This window comes from Anoplopoma fimbria, chromosome 3, assembly GCF_027596085.1.
Source record: "Anoplopoma fimbria isolate UVic2021 breed Golden Eagle Sablefish chromosome 3, Afim_UVic_2022, whole genome shotgun sequence".
Taxonomy (NCBI): Eukaryota; Metazoa; Chordata; class Actinopteri; order Perciformes; family Anoplopomatidae; genus Anoplopoma; species Anoplopoma fimbria.
In genome coordinates this window covers 348,171-360,670 of record NC_072451.1, presented here as the reverse complement: position 1 = coordinate 360,670, position 12,500 = coordinate 348,171, and the positions used below count along the sequence as shown (strand labels likewise).

The 12,500-nt window shown below is 45.3% G+C and overlaps 1 protein-coding gene across 1 annotated transcript in view; it reads left to right on the top strand.

Moving 5' to 3' along the window:
* Window positions 1-12,500, top strand: part of asap1a (ArfGAP with SH3 domain, ankyrin repeat and PH domain 1a) — a gene marked incomplete at its 5' end in the record, with an annotated part of 16,727 nt that overhangs the window by 1,012 nt on the left and 3,215 nt on the right. Inside the window, 22 exon segments of the mRNA XM_054627411.1 lie at window positions 53-102; window positions 759-945; window positions 1,123-1,208; window positions 1,297-1,372; window positions 2,209-2,295; window positions 2,693-2,701; window positions 3,800-3,900; window positions 4,014-4,083; window positions 4,835-4,922; window positions 5,122-5,170; window positions 5,368-5,537; window positions 5,885-6,018; window positions 6,303-6,394; window positions 8,269-8,455; window positions 9,979-10,064; window positions 10,167-10,282; window positions 10,443-10,510; window positions 10,665-10,772; window positions 10,848-11,073; window positions 11,240-11,410; window positions 11,488-11,563; window positions 11,641-11,705. Coding sequence (XP_054483386.1) covers window positions 53-102; window positions 759-945; window positions 1,123-1,208; window positions 1,297-1,372; window positions 2,209-2,295; window positions 2,693-2,701; window positions 3,800-3,900; window positions 4,014-4,083; window positions 4,835-4,922; window positions 5,122-5,170; window positions 5,368-5,537; window positions 5,885-6,018; window positions 6,303-6,394; window positions 8,269-8,455; window positions 9,979-10,064; window positions 10,167-10,282; window positions 10,443-10,510; window positions 10,665-10,772; window positions 10,848-11,073; window positions 11,240-11,410; window positions 11,488-11,563; window positions 11,641-11,705 — 2,302 coding nt within the window.

The window sequence follows — 12,500 nt, the reverse complement described above, 5'->3', positions numbered from 1 at the left end:
ATTATTATTAAGAATCCGACTTTTTCTGCACACGTTTCTCATTTTTTTTCAGGATCTGAAGAAACCATTTGATAAAGCATGGAAGGACTACGAGACCAAGTTGTGAGTCAGTTTTCTTACCCTCTCTTATACTCAGTATATATATAGTACTGTAATATTCTTATATATATATAGATATATATAGATATAGATATAGATATATCTATATCTATATATAATACTGTCGTACTCTTTATCCCAGCTGCAGTGGGTAGATGCTTTAAAGATTTAACGGTGTCAGCAGGTGAGGGGGGGGTACTTACTGGTGACCAGTGGAACCAGTTACACAGTGATGGTGATGATGATGAAGAGTAAAGGTTTCAAACCACTAAGCCCCGCCCCTCAAACCCAGGCTAACCAATCACAGCGTAGCACGGCTCTGCTCCTCAGACTCTCTGTGACCGTTTACTAAATGAACATCATGCTGTACTGAAGAAGACTTGAAACTAGAGATTGAGACCATAAACTCATGTTTACAATGTTTACTGAGGGAATAAATCAAGAGAGAAGTAGTCATTTTCTCATAGACTTCTATACAACCAGAGGAGTCGCCCCCTGGTGGACAGCAGAGAGAATGCAGCTTCAAGACAGGAAGTCTCCTGGTCTAGACTGTTGTCCCTTTTCACTGTCAGAAGTCAGAGACTGCAGCTGTTACCTGAGGACACCTGGGACAGGTGTGATGGACGGGTTCACTTCAGCGCTGCGTTTGTGTTTTTCAGCACAAAGATCGAGAAGGAGAAGAGAGAACACGCCAAACAACACGGGATGATCCGCACCGAGATCACCGGAGCAGAACTCGCCGAGGAGATGGAGAAAGAGAGGAGACTCCGCACCGAGATCACCGGAGCAGAACTCGCCGAGGAGATGGAGAAAGAGAGGAGACTGTTCCAGCTCCAGATGTGTGAGGTACCACAGAGTCCTGATCCTGATCCTGACCCTGACCCTGATCCTGACCCTGATCCTGACCCTGATCCTGACCCTGATCCCCCTGACCCTGATCCTGACCCTGACCCTGACCCTGATCCTGACCCTGACCCTGATCCTGACCCTGACCCTGACCCTGAGTTTCTTTGTGTCCACCAGTATCTGATCAAAGTCAATGAGATAAAGACCAGGAAGGGCGTGGACCTGCTGCAGAACCTCATCAAGTATTATCACGCTCAGTGCAAGTAAGAGCTGTCTGTCCAACACGGCCTTTAAATCTCTGTTTTAGTTTGAAAAGACACTGAACTTCCTGTTTCCTCTTCCTGGTTGCAGTTTTTTTCAGGATGGTTTGAAGACAGCTGACAAACTGAAGCAGTACATCGAGAAACTGGCTGCTGACCTGTTCAATGTAAGACCCTCATAGGTTCTGTTCTAACTATTGCTGCTCAGGTGAGAGGTTAGACCACAGGTGAGAACACAGGTGAGAACAGAGGTGAGAACAGAGGTGAGAACACAGGTGAGAACACAGGTGAGAACACAGGTGAGAACACAGGTGAGAACACAGGTTAGAACAGAGGTGAGAACAGAGGTGAGAACACAGGTGAGAACACAGGTGAGAACACAGGTGAGAACAGAGGTGAGAACACAGGTGAGAACACAGGTGAGAACAGAGGTGAGAACACAGGTGAGAACACAGGTGAGAACAGAGGTGAGAACAGAGGTGAGAACACAGGTGAGAACACAGGTGAGAACAGAGGTGAGAACAGAGGTGAGAACACAGGTGAGAACACAGGTGAGAACAGAGGTGAGAACAGAGGTTAGAACACAGGTGAGAACACAGGTGAGAACACAGGTGAGAACAGAGGTTAGAACACAGGTGAGAACACAGGTGAGAACACAGGTGAGAACAGAGGTTAGAACACAGGTGAGAACACAGGTGAGAACAGAACACAGGTGAGAACACAGGTGAGAACAGAGGTGAGAACACAGGTGAGAACACAGGTGAGAACACAGGTGAGAACACAGGTGAGAACAGAGGTTAGAACACAGGTGAGAACACAGGTGAGAACACAGGTGAGGACACAGGTGAGAACAGAACACAGGTGAGGACACAGGTGAGAACAGAACACAGGTGAGAACACAGGTGAGAACAGAGGTGAGAACAGAGGTGAGAACACAGGTGAGGACAGAGGTGAGAACAGAACACAGGTGAGGACACAGGTGAGCCCTCTGCTGTCTCCACAGATCAAACAGACTCAGGACGAGGAGAAGAAGCAGCTGACGGCTGTCAGAGATCTCATCAAGAGCTCCATGCAGCTGGACCAGAGGGAGGTACAACACCTGGGACAGGGGTGGGGCTAAACAGAGTGATGTGGAGGCGGGGCTTAAATGGATTGGGGTGGGGTCTGATACCAGGGGCGGGGTTGAACTAGATGAGATGGGGGCGGGGTTTAACAGAGTGCAATGGGGCGGGACTTAATGGAGGGGCGGGATCTGTCAGCAGGGGGCGTGGCTCGGCAGAGTTGGAATGTTTCAGTTTCTCCTCATTCTTATCTAACGTGTTTTTTAAACATTTTTCATTTCATCACTTCCTAAAAAATGTCATAAATTAAAAAAACTCACCTGTACCTGCCTCACTCACCTATTGACCTTTGACCTCTCTCTCCCTCTCTCTCTCTCTCTCTCTCTCTCTCTCTCTCTCTCTCACACTTGCCCTCTCTGACTGAAGTCCAGGAGAGTAAGGCCGTTTCTCAATAAGTGAACTTCTCTGTACTTGTGTCCTCGTGAACGTGTGAAACGTCATCTAGCGGCCCAGGTTCTGTTCCAATACACAAGTTCGCATCAAGCCAAGTACGGTCCAGATACCCGGATGTGTCCTCGCTCCGCCCATTATATCGAGGATGCATCGGAGGAGACTTGTGTGGACTTTGGACAGCCAAGTATCCCAGAATGCATTTCACCAGCAAACAAGAGCCGACAGCGGCGGAGACGACTCACAGCTGTCAGTTATAACTGTCTAAATACTGCTGCTGTTGTGTAACGGAATTTAGTTTTAACATTTTTTTAAGCGAGAATGTAGTTGTTAAGACTTAAAATATGCGGTCGATTTATCAAGATAGAGCCTGTTTGAAAAAAGCGCCGACGTTTGTCGGAGATGAGAAGACCAGAGAGGAGATATATATATATATATATATATATATATATATATATATATATATATATATATATATAGAGAGATATATATATATATATATATATATATATATATATATATATATATATATATATATATATATATATATATATATATATAGAGATATATATATATATAGAGATATATATATAGAGATATTTTTTATTTTATTCTATTTTTATTTTATTGTATAATATGTGTATTTATTATCTGTTTCTGTGTAGTTGAGCTGCTGCAACACCCGAATTTCCCCCATGGGGATCAATAAAGGAATATAATAATAATAATAATATATATGACTGAAGATAACCGGAGTAGGCGGGACCGACGAGCTGAGTTGGTGACGTCGTGACGTTGGTGACGTCATCAAGTTCGCTGCTGTTCCAATTGCAAAATGACCGTACTGCGTCCTCCCGTCCTCGGGAGTTTGTACTCCCGAGTCGAACTATCCAAGTATGAACTTGCAAGTTTGCAAGTTCATACTTGACCATACTTGGTATTGAGAAACGGCCTAAGTCTCTGATCAGTGTGTGTGCTGTGTGCAAACAGAGTGGATACAGTATGCACCAGCTGTCTGTCTGTCTCCACCTGTCTGTCTCCACCTGTCTGTCTCTGATTAGTGTGTATGCTGTGTGTTGTCAGGACTCTCAGAGTAAACAGAGTGGATACAGTATGCACCAGCTGCAGGGGAACAAGGACTTTGGGAGCGAGAAGAAAGGCTACCTGTTGAAGAAGAGTGATGGGTACGACCGTCTGTAAACGGGCCCTCTGATTGGTCGACACATTGAGTCCATTTGACAAACGTGTACTTGAACATGTCTGCAAGGCCAAAATGTGTATGTTTTGTTTCCATCAGGCTGAGGAAAGTCTGGCAGCGGAGGAAATGTTCAGTGAAGAGCGGAGTTCTCACTATTTCTCATGCTACAGTAAGCACTACGTCTCCCATCATGCACTGCACCGGTCAGCATCAAGATACAGCACCAAGATAACATTTAAGCAGGTTGATGAAACTTAAAAAACAGATTTCTCAGATTCATTATCTCCTGAGAAATGATGGAATATTCAACTATATATACAGTATATGTACCATTGACATATATATATATATATATATATATATATATATATATATATATATATATATATATATATATATATATATATATATATATATATATATATAACCTTGAAGGCCATATAAAGAAAAGGAAATCACTCAGCACCGGAGAGAATCCATCACACTCAATGTTTATGTTTATTGTTTATGTTTATCATTTAGTCAGAATTATTTCAGTGTTGGTGCGTTCAAGGACAATCAGATATGAGAGATTGAGATGTGTTGTTATTGTTTCATAAGATACCAGGGGTATGGTGGTTTGAAAGCAGTAGACTGAGACACTGATGAAAATAAATGATCTGTCTCACTGTCTGTCTCACTCTCACTGTCTGTCTCACTGTCTGTCTCACTGTCTGTCTCTTTGTCTGTCTCACTGTCTGTCTCACTGTCTGTCTCTTTGTCTGTCTCACTGTCTGTCTCTTTGTCTGTCTCACTGTCTGTCTCACTGTCTGTCTCTTTGTCTGTCTCACTGTCTGTCTCACTGTCTGTCTCTTTGTCTGTCTCACTGTCTGTCTCACTGTCTGTCTCACTGTCTGTCTCTTTGCCTGTCTGTCTCTCAGTCCAACAGACAGCCTGTCCGGTTGAACCTGCTCACCTGTCAGGTGAAACCCAGTTCAGAGGACAAGAAATGCTTCGACCTCATCTCCCGTAAGTCTGCATGATAAATATCTAATAATGATGAATATCTAATAATGATAGATATCTAATAATGATGAATATCTAATAATGATGAATATCAAATAATAATACATATCTATTAATAATAAATATTTAATAATAATAAATATCTAATAATAATAAATATCTAATACTGATCATTATTTGTTAATAATAACTTCTTCTGCAGATAATCGGACGTATCACTTCCAGGCTGAAGACGAGTTGGAGTTTGTCAGGTGAGACACCTTCACCTCCTTATCTTCATCAGGTCCTTCTCCAGCTGTCAGACATCTGAGGCTGTGTGTGTGTGTGTGTGTGTGTGTGTGTGTGTGTGTGTGTGTGTGTGTGTGTGTGTGTGTGTGTGTGTGTGTGTGTGTGTGTGTGTGTGTGTGTGTGTGTGTGTGTGTGTTTGTGTGTGTTGTGTGTTTCACAGCTGGGTGTCTGTACTGACCAACAGTAAGGAGGAGGCCCTGAACGTGGCGTTTCAGGGTGGAGGTCAGAGTTCAGGTGTGGAGGAGGAGGAGGAGGAGCTCACTAAGAGCATCATCGACGAGGTGCTGCGGTCGCCAGGCAACGACACCTGCTGCGACTGTGGAGCCGCAGGTCAGTCTGTCTGTCAGTCCGTCTGTCTGTCTGTCTGTCTGTCTGTCTGTCTGTCTGTCACACACACACAGACGGTGTGTGTGTCTGTCTGTCTGTCTGTCTGTCTGTCTGTCTGTCTGTCTGTCTGTCTCTGTCTGTGTGTGTGTGTGTCTGTCTGTCTGTCTGTCTGTCTGTCTGTCTGTCTGTCTGTCTGTCTGTCTGTCTGTCTCTGTGTGTGTGTGTGTGTGTGTGTGTGTGTCTGTGTCTGTGTCTGTGTGTCTGTGTCTGTGTGTGTGTGTGTGTCTGTGTGTGTGTGTGTGTGTGTCACCATGGTGATGATGTGACTTAATGAATGGTTGTGTGTTCAGATCCTCGTTGGCTCTCCTCTAACCTCGGTGTTCTGACCTGCATCGAGTGTTCTGGGGTCCACAGGGAGATGGGAGTCCACGTGTCCCGGATCCAGAGTCTGGAACTGGACAAACTGGGAACCTCGGAGTTACTGGTAACCTTTAACCTGTACTGGTAACCTTTAACCTGTATATATATATATATATATATATATATATATATATATATATAAAATATATATATATAAAATAAACTATTGTTGGGGGGTGTTCTCAATGGAAGACGTCTCTTTGTTTTTGTTCAGGAACACGTTTTTTTGCGGTGTCGATGTTCTCCTCATGTATTGACGACACACAGGAGATGTCCCTGAACGTCTCATGGACAGACTGCAGGGCTTCTGTTTACATGTTCCTTTGTTCCTTTGTTCCTTCCTGTCAGCTTGCTAAGAATGTTGGGAACTGTAGTTTCAATGAGATCATGGAGGCCAGCCTACCCTCTCCATCGCTGAAGCCGACGGCCTCCAGCGACATGTGAGTGTCTTTATAGTATATAAATATAAAGTATAATATATAAATATATATATATATTTATAAATATAAAGTATAATATATAAATATATATATATATTTATAAATATAAAGTATAATATATAATATATAAAGTATAATATATAAATACATATTTATGAATATAAAGTATAATATATAAATATATAAATATAAAGTATAATATATAAATATATATATTTATAAATATAAAGTATAATATGTAAATATATATATACAGCGGGTAAAATAAGTATTGAACATGTCACCATTTCTCTCAGTAAATATATTTCTAAAGGTGCAATTGACATGAAATTTGCACCAGATGTCGGTAACAACCCAAGTTATCCATACATACAAAGAAAACCAAACAAATAAATTCAGAAATTAAGTTATGTGTAATAAAATGGAATGACACAGGGAAAAAGTATTGGACACATGAAGAAAGGGAGGTGCAAAAAGGCATGGAAAGCCAAGACACCAGCTGAAATCTATCAGTAATTAGAAAGCAGTCCTGCCCCTTGTCAGTGCAAATGAATATCAGCTGGTTCAGTCCCAACTGATGGCCTATAAGAAGGTGTCTCATTACCAGGGTGTCACACAAGAAACATCTCATGATGGGTAAAAGCAAAGAGCTCTCTCAAGACCTTCACAACCTTCACAACCTTATTGTTGCAGAACATACTGATGGCATTGGTTCCAGAAGGATTTCTAAACTTCTGAATGTTCCAGTGAGCACTGTTGGGGCCATAATCCGGAAGTGGAAAGAACATAATTTCACCATAAACCGGCCACGACCAGGTGCTCCTCGCAAGATTTCTAACAGAGGAGTGAAAAGAATTATCAGAAGAGTTGTCCAAGAGCCAAGGAGCACTAGTGGAGAGCTTCAGAAAGACCTGGAATCAGCAGGTACAATTGTTTCTAAGAAAACAATAAGTAATGCATCAACCGCCGTGGCCTGTATGCAGGCTCACCACGCAAGACTCCACTGCTGAAGAAAAAGCATGTTGAAGCTCATTTAAAGTTTGCTGCTCAACATTTAGACAAGCCTGTGAAATACTGGGAGAATATAGTCTGGTCAGATGAGACCAAAATGTAACTCTTTGGATGCCATAATACACACCATGTTTGGAGGTCAAATGGCACTGCACATCACCCCAAAAACACCATACCAACAGTGAAGTTTGGAGGTGGAACATCATGGTGTGGGGCTGTTTTTCAGCATACGGCACTGGCAAACTTCATATAATTGAAGGAAGGTTAAAAATCTGCTGCCATCTAGCAGGATGATGAAGATGAAACGAGGGTGGATATTTCAGCAAGACTATGATCCCAAACACACAGCCAAGGAAACTCTCCATTGGTTTCAGAGAAAGAAAATAAAGCTGCTAGAATCCAATAGAAACTCTATGGAAAGAACTAAAGATCAGAGTTCATAGAAGAGGCCCACGGAACCTTCAAGATCTGAAGACTGTTTGTGTGGAAGAATGGGCCAAAATCACACCTGAGCAATGCATGCCACTAGTTTCTCCATACAGGAGGCGTCTTGAAGCTGTCATTACCAACAAAGGCTTCTGTACCAAGTATTAAATACATTTCAGTAAGCGTGTTCAATACTTTTTCCCTGTGTCATTCCATTTCATTACACATAACTTAATTTCTGAACTTATTTGTTTGGTTTTCTTTGTATGTATGGATTACTTGGGTTGTTACCGACATCTGGTGAAAATGTCATGTCAATAGCACCTTTAGAAATATATTTACTGAGAAAAATGGTGACGTGCTCAATACTTATTTTACCCGCTGTATATATATATAAAGGAAGTAGCCCGTGACATAATGTTCTCCCTGTGAACCAGGACGGCGAGGAAAGAGTTCATCAACGGCAAGTACATCGGCCGCAAGTTTGTCCGGCGCAGCACCTCCACGGCGACCAGCCGGATGAGGGAGGTCTACGACGCGGTGCGGTCCAGAGACCTGCTGTCAATCATCCAGCTGTACGCTGAGGGGGCGGAGCTGCTGCAGCCGGTACCTGAACCGGGCCAGGTGGGTTGGACCTGTCAATCATTCAGTCGGCCTCGAGGAGTTAAACGTGGTCCACAATCCCTCCTTTGGTCTCCTTTAGGAGGTGTCACTCAGGGACCTGGTCTGTGCTCCACAGAGTCTAGAAGCTTTAGATGGTTTCATAGAGACCTGGAGGGTGTTCCAGAGATCTCTGACAAGGTCTCCTAGGTTCTCCAGGAAACACAGGGGCTACTCGAGGAGGTTCTCTCAGTCCTGGATGCGATCTAGGGGTCTACAGGAGGGATCAGGGGATCGGGTCTTTACCGTGTAGAAGACATGCTACAGGATTTAAAAGGGTTTCAGGTAAAACTCAGGAGTTCCCAGAAGTCTTTGAGGCCATCCAGAGTCCCAAATGTTTAAGACATCTCAGGACCATCTGAGGTAGATCCAGAGAAGCAGTTTCCCAGGTCCTGAGCCAGGTTTGGACCGAGGGGGTTTTAGTTATCAGGAGGTTCCCACAGTCCTTGACAGCGTAGATCCTGAATGGGATTGTTTAGAACCGGAGCAGGACCGGCTCCAGGATTTAAAAAGGTTTCATGTGCTACTCAGAAGTTCCCAGGAGTCTTAAGGGGTTTCAGGGTTTTAAGAGGTCCCTGAAGTCTTTGAGGAAGGGTTCTGGGTCTTTAAAGGAGGTTGGTCAGGACCATGTGGAGAGGTTCTGGATGTTCTCTTGGTTCTGGTCTTGTGGAGATTCAGGGATGTTTGATGGGACTTATGGTGTAAAAGGGTCTTAGGCAGAACTGGTTTAGATGGTTTAAATTTGTCATCATGTCTTTGAAGACCTGAAGGAGGTCTTACCCGGGTCCTTACTGGTCCATGGGGGTCTGGTTCTTAGTGGAGCAACGGGACACAAAACTCACTGATCAGATCAGCACAAAAGAAAAAGAGAGCAAATAAAACGTTAAGGTCTCTGATCACGTTTTTTTGCCGCTGATACTAAATATTGATCACTGATGATCCATATTTTCAGATACAGATCCCTTTGATGTTTGATTACATCAGCTGGTCTACAAGGATCCAGAATATGTTAGAGCTAGTGTTAGGAAGTTCAACATCATAATTCATCTCTAATATCTATTTATATTAACGTGAAAACATCTCCTTCAAACTACTGGATTTATTCTAGTTTATCACCAACACTACATTTTACAGATTACATGTGAACACATCATGATAACGTTATAATTTACCTTCAACCAATAGATGGACTCCGTTACAGCACTACTGCATCCTGGGGGAATAAGAAGGTCTTTGAGGGGTTGGATGGTGTTGGGTGGTGTTGGATGGTGTGTTGGGTGGTGCTGGGTGGTGTTGGATGGTGTGTTAGGTGGTGCTGGGTGGTGTGTTGGGTGGTGCTGGTTGGTGCTGGGTGGTGTTGGATGGTGTGTTGGGTGGTGTTGGGTGGTGTTGGATGGTGTTGGGTGGTGCTGGGTGGTGTTGGATGGTGTGTTGGGTGGTGCTGGCTCTCTGTGGTTTTTGATTGACATGTGATGTTTGTTGTTCAGGAAGCAGGAGAGACGGCGCTACACCTCTGTGTTCAGACAGCGGATCCGTCCTCGCTCCACCTGGTGGACTTCCTGGTTCAGAACAGGTAGGTGGACTTCCTGGTTCAGAACAGGTAGGTGGACTTCCTGGTTGAGAACAGGTAGGATTGTGAAGGAGGCGGTTCTGTTGACGTGTGTGTCGTCTGCAGCGGAGACCTGGACGGACAGACGGACGGAGGAAACACCGCCCTGCACTACTGCTGTCTGTTCAACAAAGCAGAGTGTGTGAAGCTGCTGCTGAGAGGAAAACCGGACCTCCACCTCAGTAAGAACCCCACCAGAACCAGTCCAGCTTCAGGAGGAGATCCTCCAGAGTCACATGTTTTCACGTGTTTAGCCTAGCTTAGCACAAAGACTGGAGTCATTGGGAAACTGTTATCCTAGCTCCATGGTTGTGTCCTTACATCCTGTCTGTGTCTTCTCAGCCAATCAGAGCGGAGAGACGGCGCTGGACGTCGCCCGCAGACTGAAGCACTCCCAGTGTGAAGAACCGGTAGGTCACGTGACAAGAACCCACCATTCTGATTGGCTGTTTTTAGTATCCCTTATTAAACATAACCAATAGAGGAGGAGTTAGGAGGAGGACTGTGTTCGGTGGTCCGGAACCAGAACCCAGAACAAACCCAGTTCTCCTCTGTGTGTCCCAGTTGGTGGAGGCGCTCTCTGGCAGGTTTAACCCTCACGTTCATGTGGACTACAACTGGAACCTCCGACTGGACGACCTGGACGAGAGCGATGAGGAACCGGACGACAAGGTGACTGGGTTCTGTTTGATGAGGACCACGGGTTCTGTTTGATGAGGACCTGCTGTAACAGTTCTCCTCCTGCAGGTCAGTCCGCTGAAGAAGGAGCGCTCCCTCCGTCCTCAGAGCTTCTGTCCGTCCTCCGCTGTCTCCTCTCAGGAGAAGCTGTCTCTGCCAGCCTCCTTTGTTCCTCCTCACAGGGACAAGCAGCGTCTGTCCTACCTTGTCTACAGCACCTCCTCCTCCGACACTCCTCCCTCCCCCGGGCTCGACACCTCCGGACCTTCACCAGCTGCCAGGAGCCAGAAGAAAGGTAGGAGGCCCCAAGACCGAGACACAAGATCCTGAAGAGGGTCTCTCCTCATCTCCTCTTACATATAACACATATGTTATTTGCCCTCTAGATGGCGCTCTGAGAACAGCTGCTGTCGGGGGGGTTTCTGTTGGTCAAAGTGATGTCTGATTGGTTCCTCCCTCAGGCCCCGCCTCAGGCCCGCCCACCTCCCTCCCTCTCAGCTCCCAGACCAGTGGAGGAGCAGGAGGTGGAGGAAGCTCCACCCTGAAGAGGAGACCCCCTCCTCCCCCACCTGGACTCAAGCGCGCCCTGTCCGACCCCCCCAGCCCAGTCCTGCAGGGACCAGCAGGTAAAGGTGAGACTAGAGCGACTCGAGAGCACCACTCCCTCCAAACCCCTCTGATCATGTGACCCCTCTCTGTCTCCACACAGGAAGTGAGATGAGCCCCCCACTCGGAAACAGGACGTCACCGGCCAACAGGTTTGAGGGGATCCAGCAGCAGCAGAGGTATTTATTATCAATGCTGTGAGCAGTATAACAAACACGTGTACGGATGACCTTTGACCTCTCCTGACCCTCCCCAGCATGACCTCCAGTAACACCAAGTCCACGTTGGGACCCAGAGTTCTACCCAAACTCCCTCAGAACGGTGAGACGCCATCTTTCAAACTTTGGATCGGGGGGGAGAGGAAGAGAGGGTCGTCTTCCAATCAGGAGAACGACTGCTCGTGTCCAAGTGTCCATGTGTCTTAGTGTCTTAGTGTCTTAGTGTCTTAGTGTCCATGTGTCTTAGTGTCTTAGTGTCTTAGTGTCCATGTGTCCATGTGTCTTAGTGTCTTAGTGTCCATGTGTCCATGTGTCTTAGTGTCCTAGTGTCCTAGTGTCCATGTGTCTTAGTGTCTATGTGTCTTAGTGTCCATGTGTCCTTGTGTCCATGTGTCCATGTGTCCTAGTGTCCATGTGTCCTTGTGTCCATGTGTCCTAGTGTCCATGTGTCTTAGTGTCTTAGTGTCCATGTGTCCTTGTGTCCATGTGTCTTAGTGTCCTAGTGTCCTAGTGTCCATGTGTCCTTGTGTCCATGTGTCCTAGTGTCTTAGTGTCCTTGTGTCCTAGTGTCTTAGTGTCTTAGTGTCCTTGTGTCCTAGTGTCCATGTGTCTTAGTGTCCTTGTGTCTTAGTGTCCATGCGTCCTAGTGTCCTTGTGTCTTAGTGTCCTAGTGTCCTAGTGTCTTAGTGTCCTAGTGTCTTAGTGTCCTTGTGTCTTAGTGTCCATGCGTCCTAGTGTCCATGTGTCTTAGTGTCCTAGTGTCTTAGTGTCCTAGTGTCTTAGTGTCCATGCGTCCTAGTGTCCATGTGTCTTAGTGTCCTAGTGTCTTAGTGTCCATGCGTCCTAGTGTCCATGTGTCTTAGTGTCCTAGTGTCTTAGTGTCCATGCGTCCTAGTGT